At 46.8% G+C, this 23569-nt stretch overlaps 1 protein-coding gene across 2 annotated transcripts in view; it reads right to left on the bottom strand.

Moving 5' to 3' along the window:
• The window catches only part of GALNT16 (polypeptide N-acetylgalactosaminyltransferase 16), a 125807-nt gene that overhangs the window by 13613 nt on the left and 88625 nt on the right, over positions 1 to 23569 (bottom strand). For both annotated transcript variants that reach the window (XM_073348460.1, XM_073348461.1), the window contains exons 5-14: positions 23383 to 23448; positions 22081 to 22202; positions 19708 to 19795; positions 17797 to 17881; positions 16474 to 16577; positions 10547 to 10673; positions 9096 to 9188; positions 6666 to 6749; positions 4962 to 5103; positions 2289 to 2405 (exon numbers count right to left, since the gene is read on the bottom strand). In XM_073348460.1, the coding sequence (XP_073204561.1) occupies positions 2289 to 2405; positions 4962 to 5103; positions 6666 to 6749; positions 9096 to 9188; positions 10547 to 10673; positions 16474 to 16577; positions 17797 to 17881; positions 19708 to 19795; positions 22081 to 22202; positions 23383 to 23448 (1028 nt within the window). The remainder of the gene's footprint in view (positions 1 to 2288; positions 2406 to 4961; positions 5104 to 6665; positions 6750 to 9095; positions 9189 to 10546; positions 10674 to 16473; positions 16578 to 17796; positions 17882 to 19707; positions 19796 to 22080; positions 22203 to 23382; positions 23449 to 23569) is intronic.

Below are 23569 nucleotides of genomic sequence, written 5' to 3'. Positions count from 1 at the left end.
GAAAGTCTGGGCTAACAAGGAGAGTGTCTGGGAACAGAGATATGGCAGAGTGGGCTTCTCTCCACGCCTTCCTAACTCGGGTGACCAGACAGCAAGTGTGAAAAATCGGGACAGGGGATGGGGGGTAACAGGAGGCTATATAAGAAAAAGACCCAAAAGTCGGGACTGTCCCTATAAAATCGGGACATCTGGTCACCCTGTTCCTAACTCAGTTTCCAGCTGTCAGCTACCTGATAACTTTTCAGTGCTGTAAGCACTAAAGAGCAGAATGAGATGGGAAAGATGCACTGAGCAAAGTCACTCTACTGCACTCCCATGTCCGCTAACATACTCAAGGCTGGGGGCTGTATTGAAAGGTATGCATTATATTGGCCACCACTAGGTTCAAATATAGTTCCCAGAAGGCTGGGAAAAATCCTGTTGTCCAGAAGTCCAGGACAAGAAGGGTGCAACTTGGGCATCAAGTGTCCTGCCATCCAAACAAGGAGGAGAGCTGGGGGTGGGCTCTGTGGCCCCAGGCTCAGCAGCGGCACTCTGACCCCCTGTAAGTGGGGAGAGGTGGGAGGGGCAGAGTAGAGGAAAGAGAATTGAGGTACTTTGTGAGAGGGGAAGGAGCAAAGCAAGAGAACTCAGTTGCTCTCTAGAGTTGATGGGGATGGTCCTAGACAATACAAATAATGTCTTGGGAGAAGATGGTAGGAACAGGGAGATGTACACCACTGAAGGTGTCTGAGGGTGAGCCTCAAGGAACATGTTCTCTGTTAGTGCCCTCAGCACAGGGCTATGGTGAATGGGGAGGAAGAGATTTGGACTTCTCAGGATCTGGGCTTCGCAGCTGCAGATGAGTGGTTCAAAGGCAGCTGCAGGGGTGGGGGAGGGTGGCAGGGCAGGCACTCATCTTGGCCTCGGAGACACGTGGCAGAGGAAGCAGGTGGTTAGGGTGGCTGTGGCAGAACGGTCCCTGCTGCCTCATCCCGGGCACCACGAACACCTGACATCCTGCTCCTTGCCCCAGATTTAACCCTGGTGTGGAAACAGCCTTCCCCCATACCCCACCGCCCCGAAATGATGCAGCTCCACCCTGCTGCTGTTCTTCACCCAGCCCAGCTCCAGTCCCCTCTTCCTGGAGCCAAGGAGAGGGGGGTGAGCTGGAGGAGGAGCAAGGCCTGGGCTGCCCTGTCTTGCACTCTCCCTAGGTACAGCGGAAATACTGTGGGGAGGGAAACATAGATCAGCCCCCACAATATTGCCATTGTTAGGGTGCTAGGCCCCACTGCTCCCCCGGTTCTCCCCTCCCTGGAGGAGGGGGCAGTTGATGATCTTGGCAGCTGCAAGGATCCTCTCTGCGACTGGGAGGAGGACTCAGGAAGGCACTTACAGAGAGCTGAGTGACCTAATTATGCAGCTCGGGATACATGTGGTCGCCCAGAGGGGGAAAGACCCAGGAAAGTACAGCCCTCTTGGGTTATCCTTGCAGGGTTAATTTTGACAGTGAGAGTTGTCCCAGCATATTCACAGTGACCGCTCTTCGAGAGACTCCTGCATTAACCAACGCTCTGGAGACATCTATGCTCCTGGTTCCCATAGATGGGCCTGGCTGAATTTCCCATAGATGGGCCTGGCTGAATGCTTTTAAAATCACTTTCCTTTTGGCAAGGGCTAAATTCGACACGTGTAGTACTTTACAGCAGATGGTGCTGTGGACTGGTCATAGGCTATGCAGCTTCATGCCTCTGAGCTACCAAGGCAATAGGTACCTTAGCAAAGATGCCAGCACAGCCTTGGATGATGCAATGCTTGTTCTCCCTTGCTGCTGAGGGAAGCACAGAAGTCAGGAATAGAAGAGCCCTAGTAAGTCCCATTCATTTTCTAGAAGTGCAGGATCGTTCCCCTCTTGTGCTTTGTCCATTCCAGTTAACAACTCAGGCCTCAAACCCAATTTGGTCCTGGCTGTGTGAGGCACCTGTCTCCCCACCCCAAGAGGCGAGGTCAGCTTTGAGTGATAAGCACATTTTACATATTTCTAAATAAGTAAATGACGACGCATTCACCACTTCCCTTGGGTATCTCAGAGCAATGTGATCTGTATCCCATCCCTAGTAACGGGAAGGGTCACATCAGAGTTTATGAAAGACAAGAGATGTACATGTGGGGGATGAATCCTAGAATCTAGAGATGGAAGAGACCTTTTAGTTTATATGGTCACCTTGCCAGTGCCAATTCTTTGTCTTTAGGCAACACTAATACCAACATAGGACAGTGACAGCATTATGAAGGCGGTACAGTACCTGTCTGCCGTCTTTCTGATTGCATGCTTCCAGTGTGATCTGAGATCCGGTGGAGAAGGAGGTGATGGAGAGACACTTGTCTTGTTGTCTAATTAAAGGGTCACTGAAGACCCACTCCTTTGGAGGAGAAAACAAAAAGATACAGATTCCATCATTATGGTAGCAATGATATAACAGAAAAATGAGCCAAATCCTGTAGTCCTCTCTCAGTCCTTACCAGAGAAGAGACTCCCATGGACTGAGCTGGCAGGTCCTGGGCAGGTCTGGCACCAGGCTTTGAAGTCTGTGTTCAGGTTTGGGGAACCCTGACATGTGAACTTCAAAACCTGTCCAGCTGGCTTCCAATAGTCAGATTATCCTTGGGTTCCAAGTGTCTCCCTGCACAGCACCCTTACGTAACCAGGGTTCTACTGGCCTGCAAAGCAGCTAAGACCCTGTCTCCTAATTGAGGTAATGGGCAACAGTTTCTGATTATTTTACATAATAGGCAAATGCACTGCCTACTTCTCCCAGGAGTCAACAGCAATTGTCCAATGTGGATAACAGACAGTTTATCAAATTAGGCAAAACACATACATTTAAACCCACACGCTTCCATACAGCACACACACATCCATAGAAAATAAGCCATTGCATTGATCCATCATGCCACTTGACAGACACCCATCCCATCAAGTATTAAGGTTATTATTCACTGGGACAGTGGCCCAGCAGAGGGACCGAATGCAATACATTTCAGTGACTTTAAACAATAGTGAAATGGCACAGTGAGTCTGATTAAATGGCATGTTGGATGCTGGCTGCAAACTTGTTCCCAACAGATAACAGATGTGAATGAGCATTTGCTGGCATGAAATAGCTTACTGGGACCCTTTGTTCACTTAGGCTGCTTCCCTGCTGTAGCAAGGCTGTCAAATGAGAAAATCTTGGGCTGGTGTAATGTAGTCCCCCATTGAAGTAACAGGGACTATGCCAATTTACAGCAGCTGGGGTCCTGGCTGCTTACCATAAAGTGTGGCTTTATTCAGAAAAGCCACTGTAAAAATGGCATCTTCTTACTTAACAGATCTTTTCCCTCTAAGTATTATTTGCTGACTTTTAGTGACAAGTATTCTCTCCCCCTATGTCTTACATTTTGTTAGCTCTGTGGAGCCAACACAACTTCAGGAGCAGGACCTGAGTTCTATTCTGGCTCACCCATCATCAACAGAGTTATTAGCTAAACTCCAACTGCAGAGCCAAATTCTCCCCTCAAATTACACCTGAGCAAATCCATCAAGGACAGATTCTGGCTTAGAGAATCTCCGTTACATGTGGTGACGTGCATGACTTTCAGACCCCAGGTGGAGTTTGCAGGGCTGGCAGCTAGGAAACAACCCACACATCTTTTTCTCATAACCCAGAATGCTGTTTTACTAAATCACTTCTCAGATTAGGATTGCACTTTGGTATGATTTTATTTAAAGAGGACAGTGTTGGGTCAAATTTGATCCAGAATGTAGCTTTTGGAAAAGTCCTTTTTTTTTTGGTTTGTCCCCTTCCATGGAATAAGCTGTGGGGCTGCAAAGCACACCCTGCAGATCCACACAGATTCTGGGGTAGTGGGGGGAGAATCTATGATGGCTCTGGTAGCATGCCACTTGGTAGCAGAGCTGCAATTGCTAGCATTGGAAAATTATTTACGTTTTATTTATGTTCAGTCTTATTAGTAACATAAAGAAATGAGGTTTCTTTAAAAACTGCTTTTTAACCAGACACTGCCCCTTACAAATACTGTTTTAAAAAGTACTTTCAACATTTTTATTTAAGTGCAGACTTTCTTTCCTGAATAAGTATTTAAATATATTCTTCCAGTAATTATAGCAAAGATTTCAATTTCCACCAGCATCTGTGCCAGTTAAGAGTATATTAACCACTTCAAAATCCTGTGAATGTTTGTATTGTGCTCAGAAAGTGGTGTCTGTATGCTCCCATGGACTCAGGCCAAATACTCCAGTATAATGCATGAACCCTAGTGCAGCTCACCTTTAGCAGGAATAATGTGTCCCTTCTTTACTGTATTTCAGTGCCTGGATACTATGGTAATTCACACTATAAGGATGAGATAGGCAGAGAGAATGAGAAGTAGCTCAACTCCTGAGTGCTCACTGTAGCACTCAAGGGTTAATGGAGCATTGCCTGTGAATCTGTATATGTTCATTAATGTCCATCTCACTGAATCAATATCTAATACAGTAGATCAGGAGCACCCAAACTTTGTCAAACTGAAGGCCATGGTTACAATTTGCCACGAAGCCCAAAGCCCACATCAAGTTTGCATAAAATGGAGACGCCTGAGGCCACCCCAGCTTGGAAACAGAAATGTGGCCAGTGGAGAACACAAGTCCCAGCATGCAATGCTTCAGCTTAATCTGAGCGGTTTGATTGTGGGCCATATTGTCAAACTCTGACTCGCATGTTGTCCACCCCCTACAGCAGAAAGACTGTAACTTATTATAAGGCTGTGCAGAAGTGGCTACTGTTGTCTGTCAGGACACACTGCCGAGGGTCTCAGATATTCCAAAGATCACACACACACACCTTTCCTAAACATTTATCCTCCCAGTACCACTGTGTCAAAGCTGCTAAAAAGCAGCAAGCAGGAGTAAAGAGCCAAATTCAAGCCTGCCTCACCTGGCTGACAGGGGGATTGCTCACTGTCCCTTTGCAGCCTCCCACACCAGCCACAGAATTTCCTGCTGTGTCCTGGCCCCAAGACTCCAGGCACTGTCCTCCTTGTCTGATAATCCCAGGAACCAGCTCCTTTTCAGGAACCCTGGGAGAAAAATAACAACAGTTGCATGGCACCTTATAGCCAGAAATGTCTCAATACACTGTATGCATTTATATCGAGCGTCCACCTCTCGAGTGGAATACAGCATGCAGTTACACCGCACAATAGTTGGGGCCAGCAAATGAAGAATATTATACCCAATAGAAATGTCTGTGGGAATTCGAGGAGGCAGAATGTGAGTTAGGATTTGGCCAGAACTCTGTATTAGTATCCCTTACTTTCAAAAAGTGCTGGGGGATCCTTAATATCCCCAACGAGTTAGGACTTCAGGGTTGCATCTCCTCTGAAAGACAGCACCTCCAGCAAAAAGCTATGTCTATGCTAGCCTCCCCTGCCCCAAATTTCCCCATTGCTACCATCAGTTCATCTCCACTGTGGTAACAACTAGCACTCCGCTAGTGTGGACAGGGCTCCAGACGGCTATCAACTTTTTAACCACCATCATTTAACCCTAATGAGTCTTAGGCTTTGTCTAGACTAGGATTTAAAGGGGTGTTCTTAGATTGTGTTAGCTAACATGTTCTAATAACACAGCCCTAGTGTAGACATGGCTGCTCACTAACACGGGGCTAGGGCACTGGTTCAGTACTGACTCAGAAGGAAGAGTGCCAGTTACCAGTTCACAAAGACCAGTTGCTACAGAATCTGGGATTTTCCTTGAAAATCTCCCATCTAAGTCCTGCGGCAGACCCAATTCCATGTAGTTTGTTCCTTGGGAGCTCCAGGCTCTATATGATTATGTCACTGTGACTCCAGAGTCAGAGGCCCTAGTCTTAGGTCTAATGGTTAATCTGGCCCTGGACTTCAGTACAGTGGGCAGCAAAAATGCTGGAGCCTTAGATTAGAGGGAGCTGTACTCCACACTTCCAGCAATGCCATAAGCATGTATACAAACCATACCTTAACAAGCCACTTTATTTCAGATCCCTGAGGCACCCGAAATTCAGAAACAGGTATTCACACAACAGAGCGTTAAGATCTTAACAGACTCATCTCCAGAGTCTGGAGCTCTTCTCCAGAGCTCCAGAGCATGTTAGTCTGCAGCTCTTCTCCCATCAACACACATCCTGATTTCCTTGGACTGCATGTCCTCTCTCCCTATGAACAATGGGTGCTGCCCCACCTGGCTTCCTGAAGGTCTCCTAATAGAGCTCTCTATCCCAAGAAAACACCTGCCCTTGCCACTCCTTCCCTCTCCCAAAAATGTACTCTTTCCACCTGCCCGCCTCCTGGCTGCCACCTCTCCCCACTTCCCTTGTAGAGATCCTTTTCCACCTCCCTGTTCCCAGGTCCCAGCTCAAATGTCCAAGCAGGAACTGGTGGTGGGTCAAGAGGAAGTGCAGGCCAGGAAATCAAGGAGGGTTTCTCGCCAAAAAGAGAGGGGTGAGCAGGATTTACTCTGAACATGAGAGTCCTGATTTCCTACTTCCCAGCTGCCACAGATCTTCCTCAATTCTGAGGCTAATGCTTTCCTCCCTGGCCTAGATCCTGCATCCTTTCAGAGAGTTGGTTTCCAGCTTTCTAAGAGTTGAGGATTAACTCACTTGAGCTCTGGGTAGACATTCTCCAGGTACCACTGGAAGGATTTACAGTTTAGTTTCCTGCGTTGCTCCATGCGGTCTGCAATACTGGAAACAAAAGCATGTTGTTCAGAATGCTACAGTGAATGGAGATGATGAGGGGTAGCAGGGAGGGCAGGACTAGTTTTCGGGATGTGTGAAGCTGTATAACGTTGCCCCCTTGCCCTTGGCCTGCTGGCCAATGTGATGGGGGCAGAGCAGGGACATTGAAGTAAGTGAGAGACAAGGAGGGGCGAGTGCAGAGGCCTCCTGATGTGGGAGGGGACTGAAGAAACGAACACACACTCTGGCAATTTCTTGCACTTCCTCTAGCTCAGGGAAAAACAGCACAGTACAGTGGCACCACTGGAGAGCTGAGAAGGTGTCTTCACTGTTGTATGTCCCTTTCGGGCTCTATTGGAAGAGAGACGCAGACAACGGCTGGTTCCCAGACTGGCTTGGGAAGCTAAACAGGTCACTCCCAATGATCAAGGGTGTGTTTAATCATTTTTGTAATTGATTTTTTCCTGTGTTCACAGTGACTCCTTGGAAACTTTAAATGTAAATGGTCACTTAAAAAAACAACTGCATTGTCACTCTAGGGCTCCTTATGGCTGTGCTGCACGCACTGGCTCATCAGCGTCCAGTAGCTCGGGAGCTGGCATTTGGCACTGATTTTGTTTTCCCTGGAAGAGGAGACGTGAAGCTTTTGTTCTAAAGGAAAGAATACATCAAGGGTTAAATGATGGCTGTTACAGACCAGGGTGCGCTATTGGCATGGGGTAGATGAGCAGCTATAGTGCATGAGTAGTGGAGAAGGCACAAAGCACTGGGGGCATAATGTCTCCATATGGCTGGGGGGGAAGCAAGGGACTGTCCTCTGCTGCTGCACTCCATAGCCCTGTATTAAAGCTGTTCAGTGCACTCTCCTCCACAGACGATTCTCTTGGCTCTAGCTGGTGTGCAGGAATCAGGGGGAACGGGGCTTTGGCCCCACATCCAGTCCAGTCAAACATTCCTTCCGTGGGGCGTGCGATGCTGCTGGCAGAGTTAGTGGTTCCCCCTCATTAGCATACTCACCCTCTGTGGGTGTGGTGAGTGGAAGGGAAAGAGTCTGTTTTTATGCATCCTCTTTCTCCTGCCATCCTCAGGGACCCAACTGGGATCAGCCATAATACAGCCCATACCTTATAAAGAACTACATAGATCTTATAAACTGATGTAACTGGTGGGGAAGCAGGTCACATTTAGGGCCCAATTAACCTTGATGGTGTCCCTTTAACCAGTGACATAAGCCTTCTAAAAGTACATTTCATGTTAGCTTTACAGAGCCATTACTATACATTATGTAATTACCAAGGGCCAAATCCTGCAGCCCTGACTCAGCTTTTATTCACACAAAGCTGCTACTGAAGCCATAAGGAGATCTGCATGAATGGCGCTGTAAGCTTTGGGCTCAGAGGGGCTCAAGTACTCTGTGTAACAGAGAGCTCTCCATCACAAACAGACAGGGAGCAGAGGGACGGGGATTGGAACTGTTTTTGGGCTCTGGCCCAAGGGCTGCACTCAGGGCAGACCAGAGATGGATAAACATTCGGCAGGCAAAGACATTTCAAAAAGATAATTTATTAATTCATGAGAAATAAAACATGATGTAAAACACAGAGTGGCACTTACATCATATTGCATCTACAGAGCTCAGTGCATATTGGAGATACATCAGTATTGAACGTACATGTGTCTGAGAGACAACCACAAACGTGGATCTCTTAAGCCAATGCAGTAATATCCATGTGCTGTCCATAAACTGATACATACACAGAGGTATGTTTGGTTTCAGGGTACTCTCCTAGTTAATAAATATGCTTTAGGTTTTTAAATTTCTTTGGGAAGTTCACTGTTCTTGATGCAACTTCCCCTCTACCCCACACCTATGTGAACCTTTTTGTGGGGCAGACAGCCTGTCTAACTCTAATGCCTAATGGCCATTCATACCAATAAAAGCCAGTCCCATTGGCTCTGGATGCAGCGTAAGCACAGGAATGTCTGATCAGTTACCTGCTCAACTCAGACCTCCATAGACTGGTTACCTGCTATGTAAAAAACCATATTTTCTTCTATCCACTTAATGTGTTGCCTTTTAATTTCATTAAGGGTCCCTCTGGCCTTGTATTCTAGAGCAAGTTAAGTAGGGCACTGCAGGGGAGGAAGGACATATGCTGCCATTTAAAATAAAGTAAATTAAAAGTAAATCTCGTTAACCAGCCATATGAACTGTGGTTCTGAGATAGCGCTGGGCAGGGCATCTTTGCCCTTAGCCTTTCCCTACCCTCTCCCAGTGAAAGTGCGAAAGCCATTTCCAGTGAACAAGCTGATTAGCAGGAAGGCTGCTAGCCAGGCTCAGGGACTGCTTACCTTCCAAATGATTTCCCGATGGCAGATGGCCGGGCCTCGTAGTAGTACTGTTTGTACTCATCCATCCATACCTCTGCTGTGCGTTTGGTGTTCCTGCAGGTAGGCAAGGAGAAGCTATGCTGAGTGCTAGTAGCTTGTGGCAGCTCCCCCAGGAGCTGGAGATAAAGGAACATTGGCAACTTAGGAATGTACTCATGGAGACACTCAGGGTATGTCTACACTGTGGAGATTATACTGACATAGCTATGGCACCATAGCTCAGCCAGTGCAGCCTAGATGCAGCCCAAGATGATGGAAGGGGTTTTTCTGGCTGTGTAGGAACACTACCTTCCCAAATGACAGTAGCTTTGTCAATGGAAAAACGCTTCTGTCCACACAGCTGCACCTACACTGGGGGTTAGGTTGGTATAGCTGCATCGGTCAGTGGTGTGGATTTTTCATATCCCTGACCAACATGGCTATATTAACCTAACTTTTAAGTGTAGACCAGGTCTTGGGAAAGTTAACTCATCGCCACAGCTATGCCAGCATAAACTCACAGTGTAGATGCAACCTACAGTGACGGAAGGGGTTTTTCCATCACTGTAGGTAATCCATCTCCCCAAGCAATGGTAGCTAAGTTGACGGAAGCATTCTTCTGTTTCTCTAGTTGTGCCTACCCTGGAGGTTAGGTCAGCATAGCTATATTGGTCATGGGTGTGGATTTTTCACACCTCTGACTGATGTAGCTATACTGACCTAAATTTTAAGCACAGACCAAGTCTAAAGGTGTTGTGAAGTTAAAGAGTGTTAAAGTGCATTAAGCCTATGTGGACACGCTCATTCAGAAGTGAGGTGGCTGTAGTTCACTTTAGCTTAATTCACTTTTGTCCCTGACTAGATGTGCCCTTTGTGACTAGTCACAGATCAATATCACCCTTTGCTTTTTTGTAACAACCTCTTTCTCCCTCCCAACAGGTCTACCAACTTCTCTCATTTTTATTCTCTTCCCTTCTCTGCTACAATGGAAGCTGCCCATTTGGCTCTTTTCACAGCAGATACATCTCTGTAGTACATCTGGACCTGCAACTCTCATGTGCTATCTCCTAATCAGTAACAAAAAATGTGACAAAGAACTCCTGAGTCCTGTGGCAGGTTCAGATGGAAGGAAGGAGATGGACGGGGCAAGGAATACCCAGGACTGGAATTCCAAGGGACACAAAGGATATGTCCTTCTGGGTTAGCATTCCAGAGTAAGGGGATATGCTTTATGCAGTGGGCACCTGCACCATTTCTTTGCCTAGGCAGGAGGCTTCAGGTTGAATCTTGTTAAATGTTCAATCACGTGCCATCCTCCCTGAATCCCCAGGCAAAAAAAAAAAAAGGGAAAGGGGGAAAGAAAGATATAGGATTATTTAGACATGCTAAATATCAAGATGATCCACCTGCCATTGCGATATCCCAACACCTACTTGATATAGGTCAGTGCATTGCCCTCTGGAAAGTCATAGGGGTGGCGTTTCCTGAACACATGGCCGACTCGACTGCAGGGAACAATCTCCAAGCTGCCACCACACATCCACACGCGGAAGGAGAGCTCTGGAAGAGATCCCAAGCATCAGAAGGTACAGCCAGACAAGCAATACAAGTAAAACTTCCAAGAATACCGGCCAGAAAAAGCCGCCTCATACCCGGCACCTGAATGGCTTTGCCTCCTTTCCCTGCATAGATGCCATAGACACAGTTCCCGGCAAAACCAGAAGGGACGAATTGATGGAGAGAAAACATGTCTCTCTTTGTTAAAATTGAGTTGATCCTTCTTAGACTTCCCAACCTTCCTCACGTCCCTCTCCTCTCTCTGAGACCATCCCTTTAGCAAGAGACCTACTCATTTATCCTGGGCCTTTTGGCTGTCAGACACTTAGAATGGCTTCTGGCAACAGATATTGCTGACATGACACTGGACTTCAGTGGCCCACGAGCCCTGTCTACAAGAGATGGGGCTGCCCCAGGAAAATAGACACCCCTGAAGAAGTCAGAATGGGTGCCAAGTCTATAGGGAAGAGTAGGTGCATGGGAGAAAAGGAACAGATTGAGGAAAAAGGTGGACAGGTGTGAGAGAATAGGAAATGACAGAGAGAAGAGGAGTCAGGGAGGTCCTTTGGTTTACTTAAGCGGTCCATGCCTGGAGTCCTGTTCCCTTTGCCACGCCCCCACTGAAATCACTCAAGTACAGTTTCGAAACAGAGCATATCGTACACAGCTGCCAAGTGTGGGCCAGGGTTGCTCTCTCCCTCTAATTTCAGGGCAATGACCCAGCTGATCAGGTTTATGTATATCCAATTAAATATATCTGCTTAGCTCAGGTGCTTGTGGCCCCTTGCCATGGCAAAGTTGGCCACCACTGCCCATCTAAACACTGTATCTCCCCTTCCCTTCTCTCTCCTGGCCCCTGGAATCCCAGCAGTTGCAGTACATCTCACATTAATGCTTCAGTTGTCTCACACCGTCTCATTATAACGCTCCCAACCCACCTGGCTCTGCCAAAAATGGTAGAGGAGTGAAAACACTGGGCCGCAGCTCACAGTTACCTCTCGCAAGAGCAGAATTCCGTCCGGTTTATTTGAGAGAAACACACACACACACACATTGCTGACAGAAACCCAACCGATCCAGAAGTCAAATTCAACATTTTGTTAAAGAATTGTAGGAACACGGGGACTTTGATGTGCAGAAGCTCATTGCATCACAGAAGAGACAGGCCCTTGTTAAGGATTATGGGTTGTCTGTCTCCCCCCCAGGTTGAATCACTGTGCCAGACTGGATGGGTTCCCCACTTGCACTCAATGTGGAGGTGAAAGCAACAAAAGAGGAAGGGTAGTAGGCAAAAAAATCAACTAAGGAGTTGGAAAGAATTGCATAAGATTCCCTACAACAATGGGGCCCTCCACAGACTTCAGGTCATATAGATTCTCCTTCAAAAATTTTACTCGCCTGGGGTCTTCCTCAGGCCATGGGGCAGGAGATACAACATTAAGTTAAAAAAAAATCCTTTCAGCCTGAAATCTGCCATGCAGGCCCCATGGCTACCATACTTCAGGCCTCCCACCCCCAGGTTGCCAGTCCAGCTCCTTTGGAAGGAGTGGGCAGGATTGTTTAACGTGAGTGGGTTATTTGTTTTTAAAATGGCTTCTACTTCTGCCTCTGAATAAAGGAGAAAATGTTAGTAAGTCACATTTTCACTGCTATCTTTTGATTCCTCTCACACATCCCAGACAGTCTGTGCCCAACAGGGATCAGTTGAGAGACAACAGCAGAAGAAAGCTCCCCAACCTCATAGGCAGGGAAGGTCTTTGAAAAAAGCCAAGCTATACATTTCTTTTGGCATTGTGTCCAACTGGCTTTTTCACTCCTGGAACTAGGTTCTGACTCATTCTGGGCCAGGTTGCATCCTAATAACTATATCAAATATATCCATTGTGAAATCCTGAAGCCAGTTTGTTCAGTTAACCTGATGTATGGGTTTCAAGACAGGTCTTGATTTTCGGTGGACGTGGAAGGACACAAACGGCCATGCGCACACACATGCACATCCAGAGAGAGAGAGCGTATCTATTCCATATCCGTAAAGCAGCAGGATCCTTGAAGGCAGGTGAAAAGGACAAAAAGATGATGCAGTTCACACAACAATACATCATTTTATTCTGACTTCTTTCCTTCAGATATGGAATAGAAATTGGAGATGGAGAAGATCTACTAGGTGATTTAGCCCATCTCCTGGGGCATATGTTGGATTGTTATGTACTGGATGTTTCCAAGTGCTTTGCAGTTTTAGATGACTCAAGCACTGTGAGTTTCTCCACTTCCCCTAAGAGACTTTTACCAACTAAGGGTACAATTACACTTAGAGAGGAGAGTGTGATGCCTAGCTTCGGGAGACATACCCACGCTAACTTTGATCGACGTAGTGTGCTAAAAATAATGTAGCTGCAACTGCGTGAGTGGCTAGCAGCCCCAAGTATATGCCTATAGTCTTGGATGTGTATGTACTGAGCATGGCTAATCCCTCCCACTGCTCATGTTGCCATGGCTACACTCTATTAGCTTGATCAGAGCTAGCATGGGTATGTGTCCTCAAGCTGGGAATCACACACCCCACATACCTAATATATCTCGCTGTCATGAAAACGTGCTTGGAGTGCTTGCATCTAGGGACCAAGTTACTCCTGTCTCCTAGCTGGAGCAAGATTCTGTAGGGGAGTGTGTAGTGAAGCATCCTTTTACCATATCCCTTTGGATATACATTTGCCTCCCACACTCTGCCTCCTTTTTCACCCTGCTCACTCACAAGTAGAGCTGGGAGAAATTTTCAAACAAGAAATTTGTCAAAAAATGGCCTTTAAAAAAAAATCCACAAAAAATGGTTGGTCCGTAAAATATTTTGTTTTTCATGAAAAAATGTGGCATTTTTAATATAAATTTTATAAAAAAACATCAAGATTTGTCATATACCAAAAACCTGGTTTTCAATAAACAAAACAAAAATGAAAAATATCCATTACCATTTTCTATTTTATTATCCTCCTATTATCTAATAGATATATAATTTATGTGTCAAGGTGGAATGAGCTTTATATTGTATTTTAATTGATGAGATGGGCACCAACAGAGGTTTACAGAAATCTGAAGAAATATCACATTGAGTAACCCGACATCAGATCTTTACAACAAAGACTCCACCTCGCAACTTTGTTTTCCCTGTTCCTAGTTTATCCTTTCAGAAGCCGAAAGCACGGGATGCATTATTCTTTTGAATGGAATTTATCTGCAATTTAATTAATAATGCAAACAGAATAAATTTGTGGCAGCTTTATCACATTCTTAATGATCCTCCTACTGCCACATGTCTGAATTCTGACAGATCATCATTTCCTATGTGTCTTAGAGAGGGTTCTCTCCGCCTAATGGAAAGTACTCTTCTGAACTCCTTAGGTAATCCCAAGAAATATGTACTGCAGACAGGCCATGTTTGGAACTGCTCAAATAGTGAGCAAAATCACTTTATAATTCCAGAGAGTCAGGCCAGAGGGAGTAGTTTTATTACAACATGAGGTATTGAAATACAGAAAGAGATATATACAGATTCATTTCAGTTAACAGGAAAGACAAATAAATTAGTTATTTTAATTCCACTCTCCCTCACCAGCAATTCATTTTAATCGAGTCCCAAATACTTGATTTCTCTGTGCTCCTCTTTTCAGTTCTCTTGCTGTCTCTAACCCTCACTTATGTAACCCTTCTGCCCGTCAGAGTTGGCAGCAACAAGGGCCGGGTTCAATATCTAGGGGTTCCATTCCAATAACACAATGCAAACCGGCTCGAGCCCCCACCCAGTGACCTGGGACAAATATATACCACCCCCGCTGGGCGCCTCCAAGAGGCAATACTTCCCCTCTCGCAAGCACATAGTCTGAGTGTAGCAAAAGTCTTTTAATAACAGAGAGAAACAATGTGGCATTATGTTGGGGAAACACCACCAACCGGATTCATAACACAACCCATGAGCAAAAGCAACCCCACCCCAGGCAAATTGGGGCATGCCCTTTTCCCTTTGGTTCTTGAGTCCAGCAACCCCAAAAGTCCAATGCCCCAAAAGTCTCTGTCCCTGGTCAGGGCAGCCCCAGAGTTCGAAAGTTTATCGGCGGAGCTTTACCTCCCAACCTGGGTGGAAATGGGACGGGGGTAAGAGGCACCTTATGTGATCTGAAGCTGACCGCCCCATAGCTCCATAGCGGCGCTCCGCTCCGCTCCGCCAGCCGCCCCACAAAACTCCTTCGCGCAGCTGCACTCCGCTCCGCCAGCCGCCCCACGAACTCCTTCGCTCAGCTGCGCTCCGCTCCGCCAGCCGCCCCACGAACTCCTTCACTCAGCTCCACGGCCCACAAGCAGCTCCTGCCATCCACACACTGCTCCATGTCGAACTGCTTCACCAGCCGTCCCGCAAACTGCTCCACAATATATCTTCAGGCTCCCCCACTGCTTAACACAACACTCAGTGATTTCAGCTCTTAGGTGAATTCAGCTTGTAGTAGGGGAGCCCCAGTGCTAGTGCACTGTCAGCCCAAAGTGAGCTCAGCAGCCTATAACTAGACTTCTAATGAAATCAAAATTAGCTCTGATATTCCACAGTGGAGAGAGGAGGAAGTGCAATCAGCATGTAAGGCCCTCACCAAGGGGCCCATGCCACCAAGTATTAATACTTGTCCCCAGCCTCTCTTCATTCACACAGTTTTGGAACCCATGACCCTTGCCTAGCGAGTGCTACTTAGATGATGGTGAATCCCTCCATCGTAACAAAAGGCCAAGTACAGTTCCAAGCACAGTTCCCATAATCAGGGTAATAACAATTTATTCTTCCTGCCCCAATAACAGAGACACTGGGGATCCCACAGCAGCCAAAGTGACCATTTGGGCAGCTATGGTCTCATTCTAGGCGTGGTGGGTGTGCCTATGCAAATGAGATCGGCCCCTGAAGTTCTTTTCCACAACTTGCCACACCTCACCACCAGATGTCAGGGTGGAGCTCATCCTGACACTGCTTACATCTACATGTGATGATTCTACAGCACATGGCATCATCTCGTTTGGGAGAAAGAGATGACTCCAATTGTCACCTTTGGTAGTATTGGGGAAACAGATTTCAGTGCTTTGCTATGTGAAATAACAGTACCTGGGGAGATATTCCTCAGAGGGTTTTAGATCTTGGTCCCAGTTTAAGAGTCTTCATTATGAGTATCTGTACCAGCTTTCACTCCCAAAGAGGCCTGACATACTAGGAACACTACATTTCAAAGCAATTGTCATGGGATAAGAACTCACCTTTACTAGGGGAAGAAGGGATGTATATAGAAAGGTTGAATGGTGGTGATGTTCCACTTGAAGACTTGTGGAGTGGGACAGAAAAGAGAATCTCTCCCGAAGATCTGATGTTAAGTACCACAGATGTAATTGTTATTTATGTGTATTTCTGTAGCACCTAGAAGGCCCCACTCAAAGATCATGACCTGTCTTGTTAGGTGCTGTGCACATATACAACAAAAAGATGGTCCCTACCTTGAAGAGCTTATATCTTTGATATACACATGAGCCAGTAATATAGATCTGACTGACACTGTGGTTGTCTGATGTCTAGAACCTTACATTGATACACAGATCTTTGGAGTGGGGTGTTTTTGTGGATTGGAAATGCGTCCCATCTATATGCAAGTATTATATTAATTACATGAAATGCCCACAGGAAAGCATATTTTGTCTGACAAAGATTTCCTGGCGTCACTTTCTGTGTGAGGAGGAAGATGGTAGGGGGAAAGAGAGGGCAATGACTAATTTCACCACTCACCAAAATTCTCTCCTCCCCAGATGTCCATCTGAGTGTCATATTTTCCCAAATGGTTAAACCAGGACTTATCGATCACAAAGATGCCTCCCGCTATGACAGGTGTTCTGGAGAGAAGGAAGAAAGGGCAAATACATAACAAAACAATAATAATAATTTGTCCTTGCACAGGATCTGTCATCTGAAGATCACAAGGCACTTTAGAAACATTCATTAATTAAGCCTCGTAAACATGCACCACCCCCATTATCCTTATCTCCATTTTACAGATGGGGAAAATTTGGCCAGACATAGTTCCGCACCTCAATCACATGATGAGATTGCAGCAGAGGTGGGAATACAACACAAATCTCCTGGCTGCAAGTCTTGTGCTTTCACCCGCCTTCCTCCCCATGTTAGATTCTATCACTAGAAGGTTTGTGTTGTGTCTTTTGCTCTTTGCACAACATACTCAATATGAAGGAACCACATGGGCACAGTGGGGTCCAAACAACTGCTGGACTGTTACTAAGGCTCAGCTACATATATCCACTGCTGTTCTGTCAGGGTTCTGATGGTTTCAGAAACATGAGAGACAGTGAGGACCACTACAGGGCTCACAAACTATTTATTGGATGCTTTCCAATTCCTATGTGCTATAGTTAAAGAACCTTGCCGTCTAAATAGACAAGAATTTGGGGGTTTTGTCAGCATTTTTCACACTTTAGTTTTCTCAACGCTCTGTACACAGTAATGAACCACCTAGTGACTACACCGGTCAACAGAGAAGCCATTATGTGCCTCACCCCTATCTCAGTCAAAAACTTGAACATTCAAAGCTGGGAAAGAAGGATGATTCTGTAGTTAAGCCCTTGGACTGGGTTTCGTTCCCGACTCTGCCATTGACTTCCTGTGCGACCTTGGGCAAGTCATTCAGCCTCTGTGCCATAATTCTGTATCCATAAGAGGGGATAATAGCACAACCAGACCTCACAAGCTGTCAAGAGGATAAATTCATGAATTTGTGAGGCACTCAGATACTAGAGTGATAGGGGCCACATAAGTAGACAGATTGAACTGACTGCAACAGTCTGTAAATGTGTTTAACTTAAAATCACTACTTCTTACATTGTTCAGGGAGTAGCGAATTGATAAATTACAGCTTTCACCCGTGTCACATGACTGCTTCAAACATCTCACAGGACAAATGCCTCGCACAGCATCTGCAGCAACGGTGATGGTATCTTGTCCTCACAAGGAAAGTTCTTGTGCACTCCTGATGCAAAGATGAAGTCTTAACAATGGCATTCAAAGAGAGGGCAACACAAGCCCAACACAGACTGGTACCTTATGGACTGGGTTGGGTCCGTTCTGGACATCTTCTGCTCTATAGGGATCTGCTCCCACTTAAAGTGAAGGCTCCAGTCAAACCCTGAGAAGAAAAGAAACACTAGGGATGCCAATAGAGTAAGAGTACAATGCCAGCTACTAGAATACTCAGGAAATCTGCAGCAAGGGCATTAGGGGACAACAAACTAAACTATCAGGATGCTGCAAACCACCTTTTTTTTTTTTTTTTTTTTGATGGTCCTGGTGATTGTTTTGCATACACAGGTTTCCACTAGCCTTGGAAACAGACCCACACCTTCGTTGTATGGTGGTGTTGAGAGGGTGCCTGTTTTGCCCCCCTCAGCCCCATCTACCTGTGGCAGGTGCCATACCAGATTTGCAAGTACTATCCTGCACATCAACCAGCAGGAGGCAGCGGGGCACACTGGACCTGCAAATGCATGAGGCCACCAGTGACCCAAGTGAGCAGAAGTCCCAAGGTGACCCCACACGTGCCCCAAAGTAGCAAGAGCCTTCTACATTGCATCAAAATGTAAACATATTGCTGTACCATTTGGAGTCCCTCCAGGCTCTCCCCTCCCTTAGCAATACTTGGCTGTGCTCAACTACTTTCCAGAGCTTCTTGAGTGTGTTGTCAGGGTAGAGGTGATAATCAAGGCTGGTGCAGTCTGGTCAGTGTGTCTTATGCCTCTTTGGCTGACAAAGTTATGAGGTTTTAATCAGCACTCTTGGTGGGATGACGGTGTATTTCTGGGAACAAAGGCCCCAGTGCATTGTCATTGGTTTTCCCAAGTCTATCACTTGTTGAGTTGCCCCACGTTTCTGAATTGAGCTCAGTGTAATCCTGAAAATGCTGCCAGGTAATCGACACCCACAAATTGGGTGGGTTCTAAAGGCAGGGAAGGTGGTGAGAGGAGGTGTTGGCAGGTGGGATTCACTGTTGAAAGGGAGAGAGAGTTGAGCCAGATGACGTTGGAGGGATGGTAGTGGAAGGGTTTTGCAGCTAGGAAGAGAGTTGAGACTGTTTTTCAGGGGCTACTGTGGGAGGGTTTGGCGGCTGGGAGGAGTGACCTTGGGATGCTCTTCAAGAGATAGAAGGAAGCTCTAATGTCTGCTTAGCACAGTGCGCTGGCTGGAGGGCTCTGCAGCTGTCAGGAGTCTATCTGCGATATCAGTGGGTTTCAACAGCTGATGGTGGCATTTGTCTGGGGGAATCATGGAGAGGGTGCAGGCAGGCAGAGGGTGCAGCAGGGAATGGGGTTGGGTTAGGGGACTAACCTGAGGGACCTATTGGTGGGTTTAGGCACTGCTGAGTAGAAGGAGAGCTAATGAGCTGGTGAGGGATTGTTTGCATCATTTATCCATCAGGTGATGGGTGATGTTAGTGGTTGCGAGGGGGGTTGGCCTGCATGCTTTGGGATGGGCAGGTGTGTGTGTGGTGAGTTTTGGAGAACAAGCAGGGTGCATTCTGATCGCTCATCTGCAGGGTTACTGGAGGGCTCAGCAATAGCAGGAGGGGCTGGGTTGGGTGCCCTGTGGGTGTCACTGGGAGCTGGGAATTCTGGTCTGGAGCATTGTAAGGGTCAGACTCTGGCACATCTCCTGAATACCTGCCTGGCCTGCAATCTGCCTGCAGATCTTTCCTAGAGAGCCATCTTTAGTCCTAAAAAACTACTGTCTTGTGTCTGAAGCATCCACATGCAGGGCTAGTTACACAGAGTGAGGGGAGAGCCTCTCTGGATACCCCCAAGTTGCTCCATGGCCTCTTCTCCACTGGAGCTGGTCATTCCAAGGAGTAAAACACATAGGTCAGAAAGAGCAGAGCACTGTTACTGCTGCCACTCACTATCTGGTCCTGGCCTACCTCCCCCCCAGGTCTAACTTATCCCAGCCATTAGCCTTACCCACCTCCCCTCAGATCGGCTGAGGCTGCCAGGTAGGCAAAATTATCCAGGCTGATCACATCGATGATTGGACTCACCACTCGGGTATAATCCTGTAAGAACAGAAGAGTGGGAGAACAATCAGGCCTCTCTTGGGGGGCTGGCAAAAGAATAGGATATCAGAGACAAGAGGCTATGTACAGAGCAACAGGGAAAAATAAATCAGCATATTACATTGCAACCCTTCATTACCTCCTGTGTGGCAGCTGGGTAACGAATCCATGGCTGCTGCACATGTCTACAGATAGGGAAACTGTCAGCTCAACTTTATATCTATGACACGGGGAATGGAACTAAGGGCCCTCTTGTAATATGGGTTTAGCACACAGGAGCACTGGTAAGTGATAGCTCTTTATTTTCTGGCCCCAATCACATGACATGGGTCCCAGTTTCAAAGGTTAATATCTCTGTCACACAGGCAGGAATCAGTATCCAGCATTCCTTCGATGTTTTTAAACAAAAAGGCCAATACAATAAAAAAATGCTCATTACCAACCCAAAACAACCACATAGCCAACTAATAAACCACAAAGGTGGGGACAGTATTTACTCATGATGATTGACTAGTCCCTGAGAATAATGAGACAGGCTTGGAAATCATGAGATTTTTAAAATAAAGAAAGAAATATTGGGTGCTTTTTATTTGCCTTCTGGTTTTTGAACCTTCAGGGAGCACTCCAGTCACATTTTCAAGCTATTCTCTGCAACAATGGGTGCTAGAAATTTACTTTATATTAAAAAAAAGCTGAGATTCTTGACTCCAGGAGCAGAGGCTTTAAGAAAAACACCTGCTATCTCTACACTCACGATAAAATTGAGAGAGTCGGTAATGCTAGAGGTACCTAGCCATCCATCTGTCACTACTACCTCTTGCCTTCTGATCACACAGCCACTTATTCTCAGAACAAGTTCCTTCTGCTGTGGCCTGTATTCAGGCCTTGAGCCTGGGTGTGCTGTTTGATTTTTCATCGACAGCGACAGGACAGGCATGAGTTAATTCTGCCCGTGCAAGAGCGCTGTCAACAGCCGTGTCAGAGTTCATCCCTTCTATGGTCTGTGCTCTGCTACCATCTATCCAGGTGGCCTGATATTCCAGCCTCCTCACAGCTAGAGATAGGTGTGAACCAAACCCCCGGACCGAAACAACTACAAAATTTGGGGCAAGTTTGGAATCTGAACCTGGACCTAGATCTGAACGTGGCAACTGAGCCCTATATCTATAATGGGCTGAACCAAAATCTGAGCTCAGGCCAGCCCAGAACTCTAAAAAGGTTGGATCAGGGTCCAAAAACTTTGCAGCTCAGATCCATCCCTGCTAGCAACCACTCAGACCCAGCTGCAGAGACACCATCACTGAGCTGCTGCTGCAGCTCCTGCCAGAAGCTTGACTTTACGAGCAGAAGTAAAGTAGACATTTATATCGGGCTACTGAGATGGAGGATTTATTGAGCAGGCTTAAAAAGAAGTTCTAAGGTTTCACCTTCTTCCTCCCCTTGATACTAAACTGAGCAGACATATGAAATGTACAGCAGCGCAAGTGCCTCCCACTCCTCTCCTGGACCCCATTACCTCATGGGCTCCTTTCTTCAGAGATGGAGAATGCGGCACTTGCAGGTGGCAGAGAGATCAGTCCCCCTCTGCACCCCCCCTGCTCTTTCCCTGCAGGTTCACTGTAGCATTGTCACATCCTCCCTTCGACCCCATGGTGAATTCAGGGCGAGAGCTGCCAACGTTGCTGTCTGATATTCCACTCTATCTGCCCTGGGATTAATCCTTTCTCCAGTGAACCTCAGAAAGAAAGTCCCTGGGGGCACTTTGTGTTGGGAAGTGGTTTTGTGGGCCCGGTGCTTGTTGCAGAGGGTGTTAATGGCAGGAGGGTTTGGGGGGTGGGAAGGGGAGAGGTTCAACAGATGGAAGGGGGTTGTGGAAAGGGAGCAGTAGTCCGTGCAGAGGTTGTGTGTGTTGTCTACATGTGAGGGGACGTGGAAGAGGTATCCAGGAAGGTTAAAGTAGCAGTCAGCAGCACAAGGATTTTCACACATCTCCCCTGCCATCTATGAACATCCCCGCCCCCACAACAGGAAAGTGCTGGGGCCCTACGGTAAGAGTCCTGGTAATACACAGCAGGTGCCAGTTGCACGGAATATTTTAGGCTCCGTACTCCTCTTAAAAACATCTGAGTTGGACAAGGAGGCATTTGGGTGCTTGCCCTCGATGCTGAAGCTCACAGTGTGTACGGTGCTGTCTGTCAGCTGCCTGGCAGGGCCAGGAAAAAAGAAGCTAAATCCTGGCAGGAGTTGTGTGGAGAGAGAAAGATGACATGGGGAAGGGGTCTCACCTCTTTCACTCTCTGAAGCATCGGCTGCAGCCACTCGCTGTTCACCTCACAGTGACTGTCCAGGAAGGTGAGAATCTCAGCCGTTGCCACCTCGGCCCCTCGCACTCGAGAACGAATCAGCCCTAAAAGGAGGAACAGGCAGAGGAGGGGAAGGAAGTGGAAAGGCCAGAGAGTAAAAGAAAGGTGAGATAAGGGAGGGAAAGCCCTGAACTTCTACAACTTAGAAAAAATAAAAATTCTCCACTACCTTGCACCTTGTGTAGCCATTTATACTGGTGCAGGGAGCCTGATTCTCCAGGGCAAGCTGGACCCTTTACACTGCTCTAACAGTGTAAATGGGTCATAAACGTACCCCTACCAGAGGGGCCTCCCCAGATGGCATAGAGCTGCCCTAGCCAGGTCCATGACACCACAGGAGTAGGAGACATGCTAGGGAGCATGGGCTTTTTTTTTCTTTTTTTTCTGTCTACACCACTAAACCTCCACTCTTGATTACTGGAACCTCCTCCTCATCAGCTTCCCTGACACTCACATCACTGCCCTCAATTCCCTGCAAAACACAGCTGCTACAATCACTTTCCTTGCCTATCACTCTGCTCAGTCACCCCCATCTCTCAATCTCTCACCTAGCTCCCTCACCCCTTCCAGTGTACTGAGCTCCAGCTTCTTGTCCTGACTTTCAGGGCCCCTCACTGCTTTTCACTCTTCTCTTTTATGATGCCAGTCTCTCCCACAAATGCTTCTCCATCTTCCACACCACCCCCTGATGCTTGGGATGCCATGTAAGGCCGCTACCCTCACCTCCTTCAAATCCCTTCTCAAGATCCACTTGTGCTGTGCTGGCTATAAGAAATCAGACAGCACAAAATGGCTGCGCGGAAGGACAGCTGTTAGGACAGCTAGGGAAAGTCAACATTTCGTTTTGTAGGTGTATTATATATATGAAATATTAGCTTTCCCCAACTGTGTGTGTGTGTGTATATATAATGTATATTTGATTGTCTTCTTCTCTCAGGTCAGGAACCATGTCTACCTATATGTTTCTAGCACAATGGGGTCCTGATCCTGACTGGGGACTGTGGGCACTACTATAACGTAAATATTTAAAATAACAACAAATGCCCTGAAGCATGAGGATTGATAACCCAGGTTCGCTCTGCCAAAGCCTCCAGATTGGGAAATAAAAGCTTCACCTGTATTGCAAGTATGAATTGTAACCATGAGAAATACCATCTAGGGGAGTGGAGGGCAGAAGGGGTGACTTTGTGAGCAGATGGTACCTGCAAAGTTTTCCACACTCACCTTCTCGCCGACTGTTGCGTAGACACTTGATCTTTGGGATCTTGGTAAGGAGCTGGCAGTCCTCAGCTTAGGAAAGGAGAAAACATTTGGCACAAATGCATGAATTATTTGGCTTCCGTGGAGCGCTCCAATTAACTGCTCTCATGTGTCTCCATGCAGGGAAAGTGCTGCTTTCACTTAATATCAC

Source organism: Lepidochelys kempii, chromosome 6, assembly GCF_965140265.1.
Source record: "Lepidochelys kempii isolate rLepKem1 chromosome 6, rLepKem1.hap2, whole genome shotgun sequence".
Lineage (NCBI taxonomy): Eukaryota > Metazoa > Chordata > Testudines > Cheloniidae > Lepidochelys > Lepidochelys kempii.
This window is presented reverse-complemented; position numbering and strand designations above follow the sequence as displayed.